Source organism: Crocuta crocuta, unplaced genomic scaffold (assembly GCF_008692635.1).
Source record: "Crocuta crocuta isolate KB4526 unplaced genomic scaffold, BGI_CrCroc_1.0 scaffold167, whole genome shotgun sequence".
Taxonomy (NCBI): Eukaryota; Metazoa; Chordata; class Mammalia; order Carnivora; family Hyaenidae; genus Crocuta; species Crocuta crocuta.
The window spans coordinates 3,794,235-3,817,133 of record NW_027532406.1 but is presented as its reverse complement, the minus strand read 5'-3'; the positions used below and the strand labels follow the sequence as shown (position 1 = coordinate 3,817,133).

The 22,899-nt window shown below is 40.2% G+C and overlaps 1 protein-coding gene across 4 annotated transcripts in view; it reads right to left on the bottom strand.

Annotated features, from left to right (window-relative positions):
• Positions 1–22,899, bottom strand: part of MICU1 (mitochondrial calcium uptake 1) — a 238,544-nt gene that overhangs the window by 18,223 nt on the left and 197,422 nt on the right. For all 4 annotated transcript variants that reach the window (XM_077778570.1, XM_077778572.1, XM_077778571.1 and 1 more), the window contains 2 exons: positions 17,812–17,949; positions 4,219–4,327 (listed from right to left, as the gene is read on the bottom strand). In XM_077778570.1, the coding sequence (XP_077634696.1) occupies positions 4,219–4,327; positions 17,812–17,949 (247 nt within the window). The remainder of the gene's footprint in view (positions 1–4,218; positions 4,328–17,811; positions 17,950–22,899) is intronic.

The window sequence follows — 22,899 nt, the reverse complement described above, 5'->3', positions numbered from 1 at the left end:
GTGGTTCTGCAGAGGGAGAATTCAGGTAGAGCTCAAATGAATGAAGACATCACTAGGAGGACTGTCAGGATTAGGAAGGTTTGAAAGCAAAGGGCAAAGTACAAGGAGAGGCTGCACATCTGGCAGGGTGACTGAACACACACTAGTCTTTCCATGCACATGCTGGCACATGAACGATTATCACAACTGATATCACCCTTTTAAGCATGCAAGAAGGTGAAAAATATGCCAAGTCTAAAAGACAGGGGTTACAGAAGAACACAATGAATTAATAGGATGAGTTTGTTCTCTGGGTCTGTTGTGAAAGGTGAGGGTTTATTGGCTTGAGATCCTATGTCTTATTCACATCCATCAATACGTTTATTCACTTATTTATTGGTCAAATATTTGCAAAATGTCTACTATATCCCAGGTATTGTCCTAGGCATAGGGAATATAACCTATGATATGAAGAAGACATATAAGCATGCTAAGAAGACATATAAGCATGCTAAGGAGCAGATAATAACCACATAAACACATGAGAAAATATCAGGTACTGACAATTACTATGACACAGGCTGATGGAGTTACTTTAGAATGGGAAGGTCTTTCTGAGGAAGTGAGTTATAGGAGAACTGAATCACAGGGGCCTAAATACACAGAGATCATGGGAAAGAGCCCTTGAGGTGAAGGAACGGCCAGAACAAAGGTCTTCAGGTGGGAACGAACTTGGTATATTTGGAAAATAAACAAAGAACAATGTGGAGTGGAGCGAACTGGGAAGAAAGTGGTATTTGATGAACCCAGAGAGTATACAAGGGCCATGACATATGGGACGTGTCAGCCTGGGTAGACAGACTAGGGCTTTAGCAGGGGAGATGCACAAATGGAGTCAGATGCAGGATACGTTTGGGAGCAGAGAGCCAAGGATTTAGTGAAGAAATGAATGTGGGGGAGACAGAGCAAGAAATCAAGGATAATGCAGTTTTTTTTAGCTCTTGGATAGGTGGTTAATAATGCAGTAAGTATTTATTGAGTGACTAACATATAAAAATATTATAGTTAGTGGTCTCTGCTCTGCCTGATTAGCCATATTTGTGAAAATTAAAGCCCTTGTCCATAACTTATGGATAGGAATTGATGACAATAGTAAAGGCAGAAGATTTTAGGCTAATACCTCTTTTTTTTAAATTATAAGAACTACAGACAATATAGTTAGTTTTTATAATTTATATTGAGTAGTTAGGGAAGGCCTCTCTGAGGAAGTGACATTTGATTTGAGACTTGAAAGCTAAATAGAAGTTACCCAGGTAAACAGCATAATTAGGTTTCTAAAAAAATTTAACGTTTCAAACAGACAATACAAATATTCTCAAAGTAATTTAAATTCACTGTCCCCCACCCCACCATTTTGTCCTTACTTTGTGGACTACACATGGGTGATACTTAGTTCTTGGTTGTTACAGTGGGTTGAATGGTGACCCTCTAAAAGATATGTCCAAATCTTACCCCCTAGAACTTGTGAAGGTGACTATGTTTGGAAGAACGGTCTGCATAGATGTAATTAAATTAAAGATCTTGAGATGAGATCTGGGCTAAGGATCACCCAAGTGGGCCCTAAATCCAATGGCAAGTGCCCTTTCAAGAGATATACAGAAGAATGACATGTAGGGAGAAGGAGGGGAAGGCCATGTGAAGACAAGTAGCCACGAGCCAAGGAGTAACCAGAGCTGCAATAAACTAGAAGAGGCAAGGAAGGACTCTCCCCTAGAAACTTCAGAGGGAGCCTGGCTCTGCCAACATCTTGACTTTGGATTTGTGGCCTTCAGAACTGTGTGAGAATAAACTGCTGTTTTTTAAATCACCATGTTTGTGGTAATCCATTATTGCAGGCCTAGGAAATGAATACACTTGTCTTCTCCCTGCTATTTAGTATGAATCTAGGCCAGTTTCCCCTAGATATCTTATCGTTTTATACTCAGGGATTCAAAGTTACACAGCTAAAACAAACCAAGAAGTCAAAACAAATGCTAAATATCATACATCTCAAAGCCAAACATATATTCGGATGTCAGATATGACTGTATAATTTGTAACACTGCCTCTATTAAATAGCACGGATAATGAGGCATGGATTATATGGAGACTGAACATCCCAGGAAATGGCCTGGAGTCATTTGAAAGAAACACTGCCTATTTTATTTTTTAACCACTAGGTTGCACTTTCCTTTGCCACCACTATCCTGAATCATTCTACTTTATATACCCTATAATTTTGACACAGACAGTGATTCATCCTAGATAATTGTTCTTTAAAGCAATTCTACTGTCTTTAGCTGAGCTGTTCAAAAATGTATGCAAATATAAAGAGGAACTTATTAATTTTAATTTTACAATAAATGATAACTTTAAGTCTTATATCTTTAGATAGTCAGATGCTGTCAAATCCATTTTGTGAAATAGAGCAATAGAACCAAAGCTATTCTGGAGAACTAACCCTGTGATATTACATATACATACATACCCTCTGTGATAGCATTAATTTTTTTAAAGGGATTCTACAAAGGTCAGAAGTATTATTTTAAATAAGCAAAAAAGCAAACAAGCAACTGTTCTTCAAAAAAGCTGTGGATTAAGGGGTGCATGGGTGGCTCAGTCGGTTAAGTATCCAACTTCATCTCAGGTGATGATCTCACAGCCTGTGAGTTCGAGCCCCGCTTTGGGCTCTGTGCTCACAGCTCAGAGCCTGGAGCCTGCCTTGGATTCTGTGTCTCCCTCTCTCTTTGTTCCTCCCCAGCTCGTGCCCTGTTTCTCTCTCAAAAACTAAAATAAACATTTAAAAAAAAAAGCTGTGGATTAAGAAAATTAAGTAAAAGGCATCCAGCTTGGAAAGGAAGAAATAAAATAATCTCCATTTGCAGATGACATCGTCTTATATTAGAAAATCTTAAGGAATTCACCGGAGTGCTGAATAAGCAAGACTGTGTTTATACAACCTCAGTCAGTGCTTTGGAGAGGTTTAAAACTTAGAAATTCTAGTATCCAACAATGAAATAAAGACACTGTCAGATCAACCAAAAACTAAGAGAATTCACTGGTAGCAGATCTGGCCCACAAGGAATGACTAAAGAAGTTCTTCATACTCATAAGAAGTGGTATCAGATAAAAATTTAGTTACTCAGGAATAAATGAAAAGCACTCACAGTGGCAAATATGAGTAAGTGATAAATGTGGCCATGCTTATCTTCTCTGTATTGGTCCAATTTTAGTGTATGTGCTGAGGAAGCAAGCACAATATGTGGCGATCTTAACATCCTTCTCTCACTAACCGACAGAGCAACTAGACAAAAAAGTCAGTCAGTGAGAACATAAAAGATCTGAACACCATCCACCACCTTGACCTGACATTTTTACAACACTATATTCAGAAGTGCAGAATATACTTTTTCCAAATGTACTGAAATATTCTTCAAAAAACTGACAATATCTGGACCATAAGACAAGTTTCAATCAATTTTGATATTTATTTTTGAGAGAGAGAGAGAGAGACACACACGGAGACAAAGTGCAAATGGGGGAGGGGCACAGGGAGAGGAAGACAAGAATCTGAAGGAGGCCCCAGGCTCTGAGTTGTCAGCACAGAGCCCGATGTGGGGTTTGAAATCACAAAATGTGAGATCATGACCTGAACCAAAGTTGGACATTTAACTGACTGAGTCACCCAGGAACCCTATTGTTTGAAGTTTTTCGTAATAAAATGTTGGGGAAAAATAGTGTTTTCACTTCCCCTCCTCTCTCACATTTCCTGTACTAACTGGAACTGTCTAGGAGGTAAGCCAACAGGGGGGTGCTGTTTTGAGCCACAATTTTATCTTCACAAAGCAAAAAACCCAAGTTAACACAAGAAATAAACCAAACTTTTGCTTCCCACCAAAGAATGAGATGCGTGCTGACTTTAGCTTCACTTTATGTATGTCATGACTCTGGCTCCAATGAGAGAAATTCCAAAGTTTCTAAAGATGGACATCTGCCTTGACTATGGCCTTTAGCACAAGAAAATACATTTGCTGAGCTTGGTCTCTCAGGGTGAAATGCAAGGCTCACGCAATGGCAACAAAACAAATGAAAAACAATGTTAAGAAAAACTCACAGATTACTGCTAGGGAGTGGTAGTCACCTAACAGAATACAGATTCAGTGTTTATGCCTTCAAGAAAAAACTTTTGGGTTTCATTACCTTTATCAAGAGATGCCCCAGCCATATGGTAAAAGCTTAATGCAGTGTCCACATCATTGATATTCTTTAGGAAAGTAAAGAAGTTCTCCACTTCCTGAAATGTCAGACCCTGAGAAAAGAGAGACAGCAAGATAAGGCAGGAACCTGTAACAGAAAGCAGCACAAAATACAGAGAACTAGGTGGTTATTCATATCAATAAATCAGAAATTTATGCTATGTCTCAGGTGCCTGGGTGGCTCAGTTGGTTAAGCATCTGACTCTTGATTTTGGCTCAGGTCATGATCTCACAGTTTTGAGATCAAGCCCCATGTCAGGCTCCATGCTGAGCACCGAGTCTGTTTAAGATTCTCTCTCCCTCTCCCCTTGCTCCTCTCCCTCACTTGCGTGCATATCCTCCCTCCCTCCCTTTCTCTCTCTCTCTCAATACATAAATTTAAAAAAAGTATGCTATGTCTAGAACAGAAGCTGAATAAATTAGTCAAGGAATGCCAAATCTGTATAGGGAACCCAACTCTAGAATTTTACCCTGAGAAAAGCAAGCAGGCTAATTGCTTTCCCATTCCATATAAAATCTGACACGAAGCTGTTTACAGTGATGGCTGTATATCTTTACTAAAAATAGTGCCCTCCAATTAGTCACAATCTCTATTATGACACTTCCTAAATGAACTCTTGCCCCTTGATCTGTTACATGTTATACATCTTAACAAGTTGGACTAGAATCAGGACTTCCATTTTAATAATCTACCCTTAGGCCAGCTAAGCTTTTTGAGGCTTAAGCCAATTAAAAAATCACCAAAGTCAGTGCTGTGCAGAGGAACAGTTTCAGAATTTAGCAGAACCCAAGCAACTGGGAAACTGTTAATCTAAAAGCTACTATCTGAAGCAATTTACCACTTAACTTTAATTGGATGAAGTTCTTTTCAAAACTTGCTCAAAGATTTGCTGATTTCTGATGGAACTTTCTTTGATGGCTCAACAGAGAGTAGTTGTATGACTAGGACCAAGGCGGTCTGCTTACAGGGGGGAGGATTTGCCCTCTTGGCCTATTTCCCACTTCTCACACAGCTGTGATGGAAATGAATACAGTTTCTAAGAAGTGGGTAACACTGGGGAGACACTGAGATGAATGCCTTTTAATGAAGCATCAGATCCTTAAAGGGACTGCTGTGTTGACTGGCTTCTACTCAGTGCTGCTCCCTTCCAATTTTCATTTCCCCAAAATAGAGGGCCCAGAAAGCCACATGGGGAAGTCAGTAATAAGGAAACTTTAGTATAGACAATATATAGTTCTTTCCCGGTATTCTCTGAACTCAGGTCTATGGTATCTTTCTTGTTTTATCAATCAAACTAAGAACTAAAATGCAATTCTATATAATTTCCCAAGAACAGAAGTTAAAAAACTTTTTATTGTGGAATATGATGACCATATAGAAAGCTGAACAAAACAAAAGAGTACAACAAACTGTTATAAAATGAACACCCACAGAACCTCCACTTAGGTCAAGGAAGAGACTATTATCAGCATTGTGGAAGCCTTTCTCTCTCCCCTCACCATGTCTGTTTCTCAGTCATAAGCTTCTTTTCCCAGTGTTAATTACTATTCTGGCTTTTAGGGGATTCATTTCTTTCTTTTTCTAAACAGCATTACTATCTGGTTTTGCATCCTCAAACCGTAACAGTTTAATTAAGCTTGTTTTGAACTTCATAAATGGAATCACACAGTATGCATTCTATTATACGTGGCTTCTCTCGTTTAGATTTGTCTATGTTTTTATATTCTGTAGTTAACTCACTTTTATTGCCGTTAGTATTCTGTTGTATGAATATACCACAATTTTTTTATCCATTCTATTTGGGCTGTTTCTAGTTTCTGGCAATTTATGTATAGTGGTACATCTGAATTTAAGCATGCATTCCAACATATGTGGAGTACCTACTATGTGCCAAGTTGCATAATGTTTGGCAGTGAACCGGAAGTAATTTTTCCCTTATTTGAGGCTGTTCTTTTGGCTTTGACTTAGAGCATCCAGAGATAGGGCTTATTCCTTATACGAATGCCTCAGTATGCTATCTAATGTAAATACTAGGCTAGAATCAGTCTTACAGAGGAGAATTCTACTGGACCAGAAGTACACCTGCAATATCACCTGCTGTTGGATGGAGACACTAATACCGTCTTCTCCGCTCCTCCATCAGAAGTCATGTGTTGGTGGGAAACACCTAAGTGTCCACTGATAGATGAATGTGTAAACAAAATGGAATATTATTTACCCTTAAAAAAGGAAGGAAATTCTGACATAGCTACAATATGGATGAAACTTGAAGACATTATTCCAAGTGAAATAAGCCAGTCACAAAAGGTCAAATACCATATGATTCACTTATATAAGGTACCTAAATTATTAAGCTTATAGAAACAGAAATGGGAATTTCTTTTTTAAAAAAAAAAATCTCTATGCGCAACATGGGGCTTGAACTCATGACCCTGAGATCAAGAGTTAGGCGCTCCAGGGTGGCCAGGTGGCTCAGTTGGTTAAGCGTCCGACTCTTGATTTCAAGTCAGGTCATGATCTCATGGTTTGTGAATTAGAGCCCTGCATGGGGCTCTGTGCTGACAGTGCAGAGTGTGCTTGGGAGTCTCTTATGCCCCTCCCCCACTTTCTCCTCTCTGTGGAAAAAAAAAAAAAAGAGTTGCATGCTCTATTGACTGAGCCAGCCAGGGGCCCCAGGAATTGTTGTTTGATGGGTACAGAGTTTCAGTTTGGGAAGACAGATAGTAGTGATGGTTGTACAACAGTATGAATGTACTTTTTTTTTTTAAGATTTTTTTTTTAAGGTTTACTTATTTTAGAGGGAGAGAGAACATGAGCAGGGGAGGGGCAGAGAAAGGGGGACAGAGGATCTGGCACAAGCTTTGTGCTGACAGCAGAGAGCCTGACGTGGGGCTTGAACTAACAAACCATGAGACCTGAGCCTAAGTCAGACGCTTAACTGACCGAGCCACCTAGGTGCCCCAGTATAAATGTACTTAATGCCACTGAACTGTATACCTAAAAATGGTTAACATAAAATTCCTAAAACAAAGGGCATGGTACAGGAAATGCTACCCACTCTGACAAAAACAAATCTAATGTTTGTTTATTTATCATGAAACATCAAATACAATAGGTCGAGGCCAGAGTACTCATGCTGAGAATTATTTGAGGACAGACAGTGAGAAAATCTGAATTGAATGGCTATTCATTTGATGATTTAGCAAAACAGTGGGATACACATCACATTATGCCATTATTAAATTGAAATATGTAACATTTTACCCTTTATTATATAGATACAATAAAAATCTATATTGAGCACTTACTAACAACTCAGCACGTTGCCAGGAACAGTGAGGGCAATAAAATGGCTTTGGACATGGGCCTTGATTTTACAGCGCCTACAATTTAGATAGGATTCTTAAAGAAAAGATGATGTCAGTCACAAAATCCTTATTTCTTCATAACTACCTCAATAAAAAATCCAAAGGGTTTTCTAGCAACAAAGTTAGAATAAGACTCTAACATGAGGTTCATGGATGGAAAGTGAAAGGATGTGCTTTCTGCAAGCTGAGCTGTTCAGACTGGAAGGCAATAGCTGTGTACAAGCCACTGGCAGGTGACCTAACCTGCAGAATAGTACGCAGAAGGAAATAACCTTCTCTTAGGCATGGCATCACAGGGAATTTTTTTTTAATATTTTATTTATTTCCGAGAGAGAGAGAGAGACACAGTGTGAGCAGAGGAGGGTCAGAGAGAGAGGGAGACACAGAATCTGAAACAGGCTCCAGGCTCTGAGCTGGCTGTCAGCACAGAGCCCGACACAGGGCTCGAATCCACGAACCGTGAGATCATGACCTGAGCCGAAGTCAGACGCTTAACCAACTGAGCCACCCAGTGCCCCACAGGGAATTTTTTGACACACTATGGGGAAGTGGAAGAAGGAGGAATTATTTTATTCTGTGTCCAATTGTTCAACTATCTACCTTGGGAAAGATGGACTTATATAAAACTAGCTCTAGGGGCGCCTGGGTGGCTCAGTTGATTGAGCATCCAACTCTTGGTTTTGGCACAGGTCATAATCTCATGGTTCATGGGTCTGAGCCCCGCATCAGGCTCTGCACTGACGATGTGGAGCCTGCTTGGGATTCTCTCTCTCTCCCTCTCTCTCTACCCCCTCCTCTGCTCTCTCTCTCAAAATAAATGAAAATAAAACAAAAAAACCTGCACTCTAGATGACTGAAAAAAAGACGATAAGGTTAATATACTTTGTGGAGAGTTGAAACACTTCTTTATGTTTATTAAAAAGTGAATTTATCAAAAAGAATGAAATCTTGCCATTTGTAACAATGTGGATGGAGCTGGAATATATTATGCTAAATGAAATAAGCCAATCAAAGAAAGACAAATACCATATGATTTCACTCACATGTGGAATTTAAGAAACAAAACAGATGGACCTATGGGAAGGGTGGAAAAGAGAAGAGAGGGAAACAAACCACAAGAGACTCTTAATGATAGAGGACAAACTGAGGGTTGAGGGAGGGAGGGGAATGGGAGATGGGTGATGGGTATTAAGGAGGGCACTTATTGTGATGAGCACTGGGTGTTGTATATAAGTGATGAATCACTGAATTCTCCTGAAACCAATATTACACTATATATTAACTAAAATTTAAATAGATATTTCAAAAGTGAATTTAAATTTTTTAAAATGTTTTTAATTTATTTCTGAGAGAGTGAGAGAGACAGTGAGAGAGAGAGAGAGAGAGAGAGAGCAGGGGAGGATCAGAGAGAGAGGGAGACACAGAATCCGAAACAGGCTCCAGGCTCTGAGCTAGCTCTCAGCACAGAGCCCCACGAAGGGCTCAAACCTATGAACCCTGAGATCATGACCTGAGGCGAAGTCGGACACTTAACCAACTGAGCCACCCAGGCACCCCACGCACCCGACTCTTGATTTCTGCTCAGGTCGTGATCTTACAGTTTGTGGGATCAAGCCCCATGTTGGGCTCCATGCTGACAGCGTGGAGCCTGCTTGGGATTCTCTCTCCTCTCTCTCTGCCCCTCTCCTGCTCATGTTCTATCTGTTTCAAAATAAATAAATACACTTAAAAGATATGACAGCAAAATTAAAATCTATAAAAGAAAAAAACTGATCAGTTAGACTTCATCAAACTTAAAAACTTTTGTACTTCAAAATACTGAAAAAACAGACGAATCATAGACTGGGAGAAAATGTTTAAAAATCATATATCTGATAAAGGATTTGTATCCAGAACAATTTAAAGAACACTTACAAGTCTATAATGAGAAAATAACACAATTTTAAAAAGTATTTGAATAGACATTTTACCAGGTAAGAGATATGGATGGCTAATAAGCTCATCCATCATTAGGGAAATGCAAATCAAACCACAATGAGAAACCACTGCCTACCTATTAAAATGACTGTAACCAAATAACAATAACAAGTGTTGGTAAAAATGTAGAGAAACTAGAAATGTAACACTGTACATCTACTTTGGAAAACAGTTCAGTGCTTTTGTTAAACTCAATTTTTCCATACAACCCAGCCATTCTACTCCTAGTAATGTTCTTAAGAGGAATGAAGATAGGTCCACATAAAGACCTGTACACAAGGTCTTTATTTATTACATTTATTTACAATGGCCGAAACAATTGGAACTGGAAACAATTCAAATGTTCAACAATGAACGGGTAGACAAAATGTGGTGCATCTATACAATGGAATACTAGTTACCGTATTCAGCAATAAAACACAGCAATGAATACAAGCAACAGTATGTAGCGATAAACCTCACAATATGACGAGAAGTAACAGAGGCCAGACACAAAGGACTATATTATGTTATGAATGCATTTATGTCAATATCCGGAAGAGACAAATCTGTAGAGACAGAGAAAAAGGTGTATGGCTGTCTGAGGTGAGGGCAGAAACGGGGACTACCTGCAAGCTAGCAGAAGAGATCTTTTCGGGGTGATGAAAATATTCTAAAATTGGATTGCAGTGAAGACTGCATAACTTTGTAAATTCACTAAAAGTCACTGAATTGTTCACTTGAAACAGGTGAATTTTATGGTATATAAATGCTACCTCAATAAAATTGTTAACCAAATAAAATGCAGTTGCAGTAGAAAGAGGGGTAAGGAAATTTGGCTTCCTCAGGAGTCGGCTGTCTACACCAGATATCTCGTGCTGACAGGCTGTGGCTGAGGGTAAACCCACTGTCAAATATGATTTCCCTGCCTTGTCTTTTAATCAGTCATAGGAAGTCCATCTGACAGGAATCAATTCAATTGCCTGAATTCGTTCTATGGCCCACTGGAAAGATAAAATAGTCTCCTTTCTCCTTCTTATATGCTATGCCTTGCACCAATCTTATTTATCATCTGCTCAGTCTTCTGCTTTTTTCGAAAAAAAAAATTAATTATTTTTACAGGAGGTAATAGGTAAATACTATGAATAGTAATATATGAACAGTACAAAGCAGTTCTTCCTCTACCCTTGTCTTCCAATCTCCCTCCCTACATGTGGTCACTGTCACCAATTTCTTGGTTTTTCTTTCACAGGTGTTACTATGCCCTCCTGGCTCCAATAAAGCATCTTCCCATTACAAACCCCATATTTCTCTACAGCTGTTGCCTGGGGGGAAATCACACCATTTCTATTACTTACATTTCTACAAATATCTACTCATCCTGAAACATCACTTTCTTTATGTGTTCGTTCCTCCTACTCACAAAATATCAGTGATTTCTAAGGCCAAATGGATAAACCCAACTTCTTAGCCTAATGTTCCAGTTCTTCCACAAAATGATTCCATAGATTACTTTTTTAGCCATCTCCCTGAGAGACCACAGGCCAGAGTCTAGCAATACACCAGTTTTCTTATTTCCCCCAAACCCTTGTGCTTATTCAAATCAAGGAGAATAAGGAGTAGCATTGAATAGGCTCATTAGCAGGAAGACTATGGACTGTGGAATAAGACAGTCCTGACTTTGAATCCTTGTGCCACCTCTTAAGATGCTGTGTGATTTCAGGCAAATAACTAAGGCTCTGAAGAGTATTTTTCATCTGAAAAATGGGGAATCTAGCCCCCAAACAGGATGTGATCATTAAGGAGAAGACAGATAAAATGCCTACTACACAGCAAGTACTCAGTAAATGGTATGTTGAGTCCTTAGTAGGCTGGCAGCTCATTACCACAGAACCAATCGTAATGAGTTTATGTGATTAAGCTCTGAACTATACACTCCTCTCTGGTTTGTGTAGGACCTTCAGGAATAGAAAAGAGAAGCAAGTATACCTTTCATATACCTTGGAAGTGTATGAAACTAATTGTGGGGGAAAACTAGAAATATAATAGAGAAAAAGTTCATAAATTCTCTTAATAGTCATTCACAGCTTAGTACTCCAGTTTTTAAAGCTAATCAGTAAAACAAAGCTAATCAATAGAGTTTCTAGTCTTTTTAGTTGAGTGGCTGCGCCTCAGGTGCTCTACGGCACATTGGTTTTGATGGGCACCTAGTAAGTGGAGTCAGAGTTTTTCAAGTGCTAAGCAGCCATGTTTCTAGAATCTGATATTCCATGATGACCACAATCTGGCTCAACTCTCAAATAGCTGTGAAAATAAGTGAATAGGAGAGCCCACATGAATATTATCTACAGATGATATGCCAAGTTAATAATCTAATAGTTTTATTATAACTGGTTAAGTGCCAACCCTGCATAATGGCTTGTAGCATTATAATAAGAATGATATAGACAGAAGGTTGTTGACGATAGGGATCTAAGAGGAAACATGTAGCAAAAGCAAACTTCTGCTTGTCAAAATCCTACCCTGCTTAAAAGCAGGCCAAGTTCAAATTGTATCACCACCAGGAATCTCTTTGGTGGTTCTAGTCTTTTTACTGGTGCTCTCAAAAAGTCTCATAGCTTTATTGGGTACTTAATACATTTATCAATGCATTTGACAGACATTTGCCTATGGGGCACTCAATATATGGTGGACATGCAAAGATGAGTAGGACACTGCTCTTAAGAGGCTCAAAGTCAAGTCAGTTACCTTGTATTATAATTATTTATGATCTGTCTCCCTACGCTAGGAATGTTAAGTGCTATGTGGCGGACTTGATTTTGCTCATTACTGTAGTCCTAGTATTTATAAGAGTGCTTTGCACATAGTGGGTCCTCAATAAATACTGAATATGAAATTATATAGTTGTGTGCATATATATATATATACTTTTTCTTACTAAATTACTAGAGACTATATGTTTCTTGAGGATAGATGATGTTTATCTTTTATCTTTCTCACAGCACCTGGCTTAGTGTCTCACACAAAGCAATGTCTGACATTGAACTAAATGTAATTTTCAGTTCAGCCTTAAGTGGATTTGCTAAATAATTAAAATTTGCAGCTTCTGCACACTCAAGCAGAGAGAACCATCCCTGTGAATTACATTTATAAAGTCTCAAAAAACTCTGTTTTTCTTTTAATAAGGAGAAGGAAAATAAGCACATTTTAGAGCTGAGTCAGATTTGGTCCAGAAGAATTATTCACAGGAAAAAGGATATTGAAGGAAATGGGGAAAATCTGGTAGAGGATAGGGACTAATTTTTACTTTATTTTTTATTTATTTAATTTTATTTTTTAATTTTAATTTAATTTTTTTAGAGAGAGAGAGGGAGAGAAAGAATCTCAAGTAGCCTCCACACTCAGCACAGAATCTGACATGGGGCTCAATCTCCTGACCCTGAGGTCATGACCTGAGCCAAAATCAAGAGTCAGACACTTAAGACTGAGCCACTCAAGAGCCTCAAGGCTAATTTTTAAAATAAAGCCAAAACAAAACATGTTCCCTATTTAAAAGAAAAAAAGGAAGAAAGAAATGAAAACTGACCTTGTTAAAAACGAAACATGACAGAGCACAAATATAGTAATTTTTTCAGCATGTCAGGTTCCCTAATCCATCCAGCTATTACTCAGGGACAAAGAAGCTAGAGACGCCGATGGAGTGCACAGAAGCAGTGACTCAAGAGCAGAAGAGCACATGAGAATCACTTGGGAGCCTTTTAAGAAACACTGATGCCTGGGGGCGCCTGGGTGGCTCAGTGGGTTAAGCGTCAGACTTTGGCTCAGGTCATGACCTGACGGTTCGTTGGTTCGAGTCCCGCGTCGGGCTCTATGCTGACAGCTAGCTCAGAGCCTCGAGTCTGTTTCAGATTCTGGATCTCCCTCTCTCTCTGACCCTCCCCGGTTCATGCTGTCTCTCTCTCTCAGAAATAAAACAAACAAACAAACAAACAGAAACACTGATGCCTGGACCTACCCACTGAACTTCTGATTTAGTCAGTTTGAAGAGGGCCCCAACAGTCACATTTCTGAAAAACTTCCCCAAGCGATGCTGGGTGACCAGGGCTGAGAAGCGCTGCTTTCGAGAAAGGGTATGGTTAGAACTCTGGTACAGAAAGGACAAGATCTGGAATTGAAAGCTTTGGATTTCAGTCCAGATTCTGGGTGGGTCATTAATTTCTCTTTCTCTTCCGTCTCAGTATTCTCAAAGGTAAGATGAGATCTAACAAGGCCATTGGAAAGACAGAAAAAGAAAAATGGGAAAGGCCGAGAAACATTGCATGGTCATTAAGCAATATGCAAATATTTATGTAATGCCACCACTAGGACCATCCATCTTTTAGGTCTGGATTGATAATTTGTGCAGAATCCCACACAGAAAAATGATTAACGTGAGCCAAATGAAAACTCACATTTTCATGTTAACGAATCCAAAGTGAAATAAAAGAACCAATTAAGAAGCAGATGGTGATTCCCCTTTAATGAGACATGGTCCTAGAGAGGTAGACTGCTACCCTTAGGAGCAAAGGCCCTTCATTATTGCTCATTTTAGTTAATTGCTATGTTCACAAACCAATCAACATGAGAGGACAATCAGTCTCAATCTCCTTGCTACAGCAGCCTGGAAATTCAGGGCCAGAAGTAATTTAGCAGCCCAGATTTTCATCATCTGACAAAATCTGTCCTTCTGATTCAGAGCTCTTTTGCAAGGTCTCCAGGCCCCAAATTAACTCCTGCTAAAGCTACTCTATTCCTTCAAGGGAGAGGTCTCCAACACCCAATTTATTGCTTTAAAAAAATTCATAATAAAACATGAATTAGCCTATGATAATTATTTTAAGGTCAAAAAAATGTCTGGACCAAACTTACTTAAAAATTAGTCTGGTAAAAAGAAAAGAGTGTTTCCTAACATAAACACGGTGCTTCCAGCATAGAGACTAAAAATCCATCTAAACACCTGCCATCGATTTTCTGAATTACAATTTCCAACAGATATGAGCTGGGTACTAAACACTGTAAAAGCTGTCTCTGGGAGAGAACAATGTCCTCCGTCACTTTCTGTTAGTGATGAGTCTTCCCTCATAACTGAGGGAACACCTGCTGTGTAGGGAAGGGAACATCTTTAGTGCTGGGTCAGTTTCCTTGCTCATGGCCACATGGTAATCATTGTCCAGCGGAAAGGATACTGGGCTGGGAACGAGATCTGGCATTGTGGGGTGTGTGTATGTATGTGATCTTTAAGAGGTATGCCTTTTAATTGATTTCTGCTTCAGTCTGTCCATCCCATGCCCTGGCAAAACCCCAGAGGCTGACTCAATTCTACCATCTGCTCCTTCCTACACCAGGTGCAGCTGGTGTGGAAAGGTATCAGAGAGCAGGGTTGAGTACTGCACCGCTACAAACTCATGGTCTCTGATTGCAGTGCTGCTCAAAAATGCTCAATCATCTCTCCCTGAATTCTCTAATAATCTTAGTATCAGCCTTTCAGCTTCTATACTTGCTCATTCCCAAATTGTTTTTTCATAAAGTGGCCAGAGTCATTTATTTAAACCTGCACACAACCATGTCATTTCACTGCTCACAGCCCTCTATTTTTTAAATTTATTTTTAATGTTTTATTTATTTCTGAGAGAGAGAGAGAGAGCATGAGCAGGGGAGGGTCAGAGAAAGAGGGAGATACAGCAGGCTCCAGGCTCTGAGCTGGCTGTTAATACAGAGCCTGATGTGGGGCTCGAAGCAACGATCCGTGAGATCATGACCTGAGCTGAAGTCGGATGCTCAACCGACTGAGCCACCCAGGTGCCCTGCTCACAGCCCTTTAAAGAACTTCCCATTCCACCAAACTGGCTCCATGCATCGGCGGGCCCCCATCTCCCTCTCAAACCTCATCTCAGGCCATTCTCCTTGCTAGTATGCTCCAACCACAATAGTCCCCTTTTGGTTCCTCACATGCTAGACCTTTGTGTTTTCTGTTACGGGCTGAATGACCCCCCCAAACGTCTACACTGAAGCCTTAACCCCCATTGTGGCCGTATTAGGAGGTGGGGCCTCTAAGCAAATAATTAAGGTTAAACAAGGTCATAAGGGCAGGGCCTTGAACCGAGAGGATTAGTGTTCTTATAAAAAGATGCATCAGAGAGCGGTGTGCATGCGTGTTCTTGTGCTCTCGTTCTCTAGCACCTTCCAAACAACCAAGGAGAGGCCATGTGAGGATACAGCCAGAAGGCGGCTGTCCAAAGGACAGGAAGGGAGCCCTCACTAGAAATTTAATTTGCCGCACTCTGATCATGGACTTCTAACCTCCAGAACTATTAGAAAATAAATGTCTGTTGGTGAAGCCACTCAGTCTGTGGTGTTTTGTTGTAGCAGCCCAAGCAGACTAATAATATTCTGCCTTAGCGTTTTTAACACAGTCTAGTTCCTTCTTTCTGGAGCCCCTCTCTTCCCTCTTCATTTTCTTCCTCTCTCTCTCTCTCTCTGCTTCCTTATTTCCCATTCTTTTTTTTTTTTTTTATTAAATTTACATCCAAGTTAGTTAGCATATGGTGCAACAATGATTTCAGGAGAGATTCCTTACCACCCCTTACCCATTTAGCCCTTCCCCCCTCCTCGAACGCCACCAGTAACCCTCTGTTTGTTTCTTTTTTTTTTAACGTTTATTTTTTATTTTTGAGAGAGAGCGAGAGAGACAGCGCATGAGCAGGGAAGGGGCAGAGAGAGAGGGAGACACAGGCTCTGAAGCAGGCCCTAGGCTCTGAGCTGTCAGCACAGAACCTGATGCGGGGCTCAAACCCAAAGACTGTGAGATCATGACAGATGCTCAACCGACTGAGCTACCCAGGCACCCCCCTCTGTTTGTTTTCCATATTTAAGAGTCTCTTATGTTTTGTCTTCCTCCCTGTTCTTATATTATTTTTGCTTCCCTTCCCTTATATTCATCTGTTCTGTATCTTAAAGTCCTCATATGAGTGAAGTCATATGATATTTGTCTTTCTCTGACTAATTTTGCTTAGCATAATACCTTCAGTTCCATCCAGGTAGCTGCAAATGGCAAGATTTCATTCTTTTTGATTGCTGAGTAATACTCCGTTGTATGTATCTACATATATATATATACACATACATACATACATATATATATTCATACATCTTCTTTATCCATTCATCCATTGATGGACATTTGGGCTCTTTCCATACTTTGGCTATTGTTGATCTTATTTCCCATCCTAATATGCCCTCCACTTTAATAAAACAGTTCTCCCAAAAGTCATCAATTATTACCATTTTACTAAACCCAATGACTGTTTATCCTCTTACTTTACTGGACTCTCTCTGTGCCATGTGACATTACAGACACACACTCCCCACTACCCGCCCCCAGTCCATGAACCTTCTACTTCCTTGGCTTTCATTGCACCACTTTCTCTAATCATTTCCTTCCTGTGCTGTTTATTATGAATTAATTTATTGAAAAAAATTTTAATGTTTATTTATTTTTGAGAGAGAGAGAGTGTGAGCAGGGAAGGGTCAGAAAGACAGGGAGATATAGAATCTGAAGCAGGCTCCAGGTTCTGAGCTGTCAGCACAGAGCCCAAAGTGGGGCTCGAACTCACAAATGGTGAGATCGTGACCTAAGCTGAAGTCGGATGCTCAACCGACTGAGCCACCCAGGCGCCCCTCCTTCCTGTGCTGTTTAAATGTTAAGTGTTCCACTTGATTTTGTCTCTGGCCAAAGAAGGACAGGTCTTTTCTGTATAATACTCTCCTTGGGCAATCTCATGGTTTTAACTCAAATAGTGTGTTGATAATTCCCAAACCTATCTCAGTCATCTGAAGTAGATCTGAATATCCAAGTGCCAGCTACTCATCTCTGATTGGATAGTCCACAGTATCTTAAATTGAAGATATCCCTAACTAAAGTCTGTATCTTCCTCTGTAAACCAGTTTCTCTATTTAATTTCTCAGACTTAGTTCATGGTGCCACCCTTTGCCTGAACAAGAAACCTAGGGGGTTATTCTGGAATCTCCCTTCCTCCTCATCTGCTACTCATTTTTCTTCAAGTATGAAAGATGAATTAGTTATAATATTTGCTTCATGACACTCTCATTTTGTTAGCACCTATGCTAGTGCCTTCCCACAGTTCCTTTTCTTCCTGTGAACAGAGACACCTACCTTTCCCTCTTTGAAGTGCTTCTTGAGCTGCTTCTGCATGGCCGTCAGTTTCTTGGACTGCACCCCGCTGTAGGCCAGAAGCATGCCACCGAACTGCCTCTCAGTAATTTTCCCATCCACAGGGTCATGGCGCTCGAACTGGGAGGGAAACAGAAAGAGTGTTCTTGGAGTCAAACGCAAAGTATTTTGACATGGAATGTGGAATGATCAACTGTGTTACATGGCAGAAAATAGTTGATGGCTGTGGAGACTGCATTTTTGAAGTATAATTTTCACTGAGATTTGAAAGAATTAATCAGAAACAGAAGATGTGCGTTCTCCTTCCACCTTTGTCACTAACTATTTATGACTTCAGAAAGTCACCCAACTACCCTGGGCTTCGGTTTCTTCATGGATAAGACAGAGCTGGTGTAACACCTTGTACACCTTACAGAGCAGGTGCATCCTTGTGGGGGTAAAAACAATGTTAAAATTCCATTCCGATCCATGAGCAATAATATTGGCAGTAAGTGCTCTATGGGCCATCTATGGCCTCGTTTCTCAGTCCTCAGAGGTAACTTAAAGGCTAATTATTCCCTCCCAGTACTTATTATAATCAGTAAGCAGTTACAAACGAGGGGAATCTTCCCCCAGGACTCAAACTAGAGAAGACCATCTACCTGTCACCCACTTAGAGGAACAGCAACTAGTTATGGAGCAGATGGGATGAGATTGAAGGAATTTAGCAAACCTGGCTCTCAAATCCCCCTGCCCTTTGGGAAATCAGTGCAGTCTCCCAGGAAGTGGTGGAGAACCCTAGCAGAAGCTCACTGAGCCCTTGGATAGGAAGACTGGCACTAAGCACGGGAGGTGAGAGGGTGATAAGGAAGTGTTCTCAGACAGTGGCGAAAATGCCAGAAACTAGAAATTAGTGACGGATATCTATGGAAGTCACAGACACAAAACTCCTAAGGAACTTTCACAAAACTTGTGATTGTGTGCTATTAGAAATGAATGGGATTGGAACGTGATAAATAAAACTGAGAAGATATGGCCAAAGGTGATCTTCCGGTTGCCTGAAATGTCCTCATAAAACTTTAGTTTACCTAATCAAAAAAGAAAGAGAAAATCCTAATGCACAAAATAGAAATGACAAATTGTATGCAACAAAAAATACAGACATTGAAGATGAATTCATTTTGTAAGTTTATGCTATGATCTTAAGTCTCAAGAAATGGAGGATTTTAAAGAAAAATACAGGGGCACCTGGGTGGCTTAGTCAGTTAAGCGTCCGACTTTCGCTTAGGTCATGATCTCGTCTGGAGCCTGTTTCCCTCTCTCTCTGACCCTCCCCTGCTCACGCTGTCTCTCTCTCTTAAGAAATAAATAAAACATTTAAAAAAATTTAAAAAAAATAAAGAAAAATACTAACTACCCCACCTTCCCCCAAAATTGAGTCAAGAAGTAGAAAATCTGTACAGGCCAATTACTGTAAAAAAACCCAAAAAACTGAAAAAAAGCTAATTATTATAAATTTGTTCAACTGTACATTCATAAAGTCATATCGACTCCTCAATCTGTAATATACTCACCCTTAATATTGTTATATACTCAAGCCTTTAAGGATTTCAAAGAAAAGCAATGCATTTTCAGGTTTTCCCCAAAATGGTAATCAAATGCTAGGTCATCACTAGAGCTTGGAAAAAATGCATGGTGTGGGCTGCCTTAATTAGACATGCTTATTTATTACAAAACTACTGAAAAACTCATTAAATGTATTTAAATATGCAGATGGAAAGGTTAAGCATAAAGGACTTCTAGTTAATTTCACTAATATCTGAAAAACTAAGATTTTCATTTAAAAATGGAGACATTTCTGTGTTATTTCTGTGCCAGTTGCAGTGGTTGGTGACACTTAAAATGCATAAAGAACAAAATGGGTAAAGACGGGTCCAGAAAGTAAAACAATCTGAAGATGGTAAAAATATCCCCATACTTTTACTGGAAGATAAGTTACCAGGAAACTTAAGATTCTTATGTGGCAGGGCATAATCCTGTTCTCATAAGAGGAGTATAGAAAGACAAAGACACAAGACATTGCTAAGTAAGATCATGTCAACAAATATTTCCTGAATGTCTACTGGTTTTCTAGCACTGTGATGGTCATTGTGAAGTACAGGACAGAAGAAGATTCAGTTTCTGTCCTCAGTATGAGATACAAAATAAGGAAGCAGTTAGTCAAGAGTGAAATTCTTATTTCCTCAGTTAGCTTGGTAAGTTGTTATACATTCATATCCTCACTAGTGGGACTGTATCAATGAACAGGACACAAGAACTACATTTTAGCAATAGTGACCATTTACTGAGCAGGTGCTATGTGCCAAAAACTTCACCTATGTATTCCTTCATCTAATCACTTCACAACACTAGAGTGGATATTATCAGCTCCAGTTTACAGATGAGTAAATCGAGGCAACAGGAAGTTCCATATGGCAGAACTGGGAGTCAAATGCAGCTCTGTATGACTCCAAAGACTGTATCTCAATATCACACTGTTTCATCCTTCTAAGCAATGTACATATCCATTCTACAGGACAGCACTGTTTTGGATAAACTAATACAGCCATGAGGCTTAGTCATATTTAAGTGAGAAGTAAATCTATTTCCAAAGAAATCAACATCATCAGTGTTAGGTGAAGATCTCTTTTCTAAAACCAAGAGGCCTGGGGGGCGCCTGGGTGGCTTAGTCGGTTAAGCGTCCGACTTTCACTTAGGTCATGATCTTGCGGTTCGTGGGTTCAAGCCCCGCATCGGGCTCTGTGCTGACTGCCAGCTCAGAGCCTGGAGCTTGTTTCAGTCTGTGACTCCCTCTCTCTCTGACCCTCCCCTGCTCACGCTCTCTCTCTCTCTCTCCTAGAAATAAATAAAAAATAAAAAAATAAATAAAAATAAAAAAGTAAAACCAAGAGGCCTGGGAGTTGGTTGGTTAAGCGTCTGACTTTGGCACAGGTCATGATCTCACTGCTCGTGGGTTTGAGCCCCCTGTCGGGCTCTGTGCTGACAGCTCAGAGCCTGGAGCCTGCTTCAGATTCTGTCTCCATCTCTCTGCTACTCCCCTGCTCGCGCTCTGCTCGCTCTCTCTCTCTCTCTCTAACATAAAATAAAACAAACAAAAAATAAACTCAACTACTCAATCCTTCATTTCTTGTTATTCCAATCACTTCTACAGAGCTGATTCATTTTGTTGATTAATTTTTGACAATATCAAAAGTTTCCAGGATTCAATTTAAGTCTGATTTATGGTTCAATTTACCACCCAGAAACAACACAGAGGACTGATGAAATTTCTGCAAATGGGAATACTTTCTGCAATGTGTAAATTAGATCTTCAGTGAAAGGTGATGCCGGGCAGAAGCTGGAGAAGCACAAGTGATTGACAGGCTTCCAGAGGCAAGTGAAACAGAGCTGTGGCCCCTGCTCCCCTAGGTAGGTTTTACCAATTTAGGGTGCTCACTGCACCTCTCTCTGTGAGATTGGATGGAGCGATGGAGAAAGTCCACATATCTGAATTAAAGGAGTCTGAAGCTGTAGCCTACAAGACAGACTCAAGGGTGAAATGCTTCTCGTTCACAAGGTGTGCAGCAGCGGCCGCCTGCTCCAGCAAGCTATATTCGACCGCTCTCCACTGGGGCATAAAGCCTCACCTCTGTGATTTTCAAAGACAATTTCCAGTAGAGATTTCCAAGGAACAATTCTCATGCTCAAATTAGACTTTTTATTAATGTTCTTTTGAAAACTCAGACTTGACTTTGGGCAGTGACTTCCTATTATTATTATTGTTATTATTTATATGTGGAATAACGAAGGTGTGGTTGGAACCTGAAAGGGCCTAATAAACTATAAAATTCCACTCCAGGAAATTTGGCCCACTTCAAAGTTACTACCTCCTCTGTAATTTGATTTGGGGCAGCACCTCTCCTCTTATGTTTTTAGGCTCTTCTGAAGCAAGACTACCTTATTTCTGAGGTCTTAAACACAGCTGGAAGAGGTGGGAGACAGCAGTTTGTCTTTACATACAAACTGCTAATGGGAACTGGCTTGAGCTAATGTGCTACTCATTCAACATTTATTAGCTGGAGACCTCCTATGCTGAGGCTAGGGAGCTTCAAGGGCAGTTTCTCAAGGTCCTTCGCTGAGATTATGTTTTCAAGAGTTACAGCTAGCCATCACATGGCTCTTGGGATGAAGGATATATATTAAGTCTGCAAAATCCTGTGGGTGCAACTCTGAGAGCACAGCGTGCATGTAATTCTCCAGGTCATGAGACTGTCTTTGGGGAAAGACATAGGTTATTCCAAAATTATCACAACGTAGAGAGCTTCCAATTGTGTATTTGGAAGCAATTCAAATGACTAGCTTGCATTTTACTTACTCAAACATAGATACAGCCTCTTAGGTTCCACGTCAATGGTAAGAAATTCCAATCTATTTGCTCCCGTGACACAGAATGTGTGCGTTCCCACACACCATCCACCATTTGCTTTGTTTTTCTGTCTAGGAAGAGAGCTGAATGGCCTAGTATTTTTCTCTTCTGTAGCCACTGCCACTTTCCCAAATGGATACAAGCTGTTGGCTCCCTGTTGTTCCCCAGGGGGTTGCAAAGAGGGGCCAGAGAAGAGGAGCCAGAAAACTGTCCACAAGATTTTTCCTGGCTTTCTTTCCATATCGTGCCTCTTGTTCCCACCCCTGCCCCTTGTTGAGAGAAAGAATATCTTTTTGGAAGGGCAGATGGTCTATATATATCTAGATGAAATGATTTAAGAATATGGGAAGCCAGAAAGAGAAGAAAACATGTATTATGAACAAAGGCCAAAAAAAGAGAATTTTAAAAAAAATTTTTAATGTTTTATTTATTTCTGAGAGAGAGAGAGAGAGAGAGAGAGAGCGTGAGCAGAGGAGGGTCAGAGAGAGAAGGAGATACAGAATCTGAAGCAGGCTCCAGGCTCTGAGCTAGCTGTCAGCACAGAGCCTGACGCGGGGCTTGAACCCACAAACCATGAGATCGTGACCTGAGCCGAAGTCGGACGCTTAACCAACTGAGCCACCCAG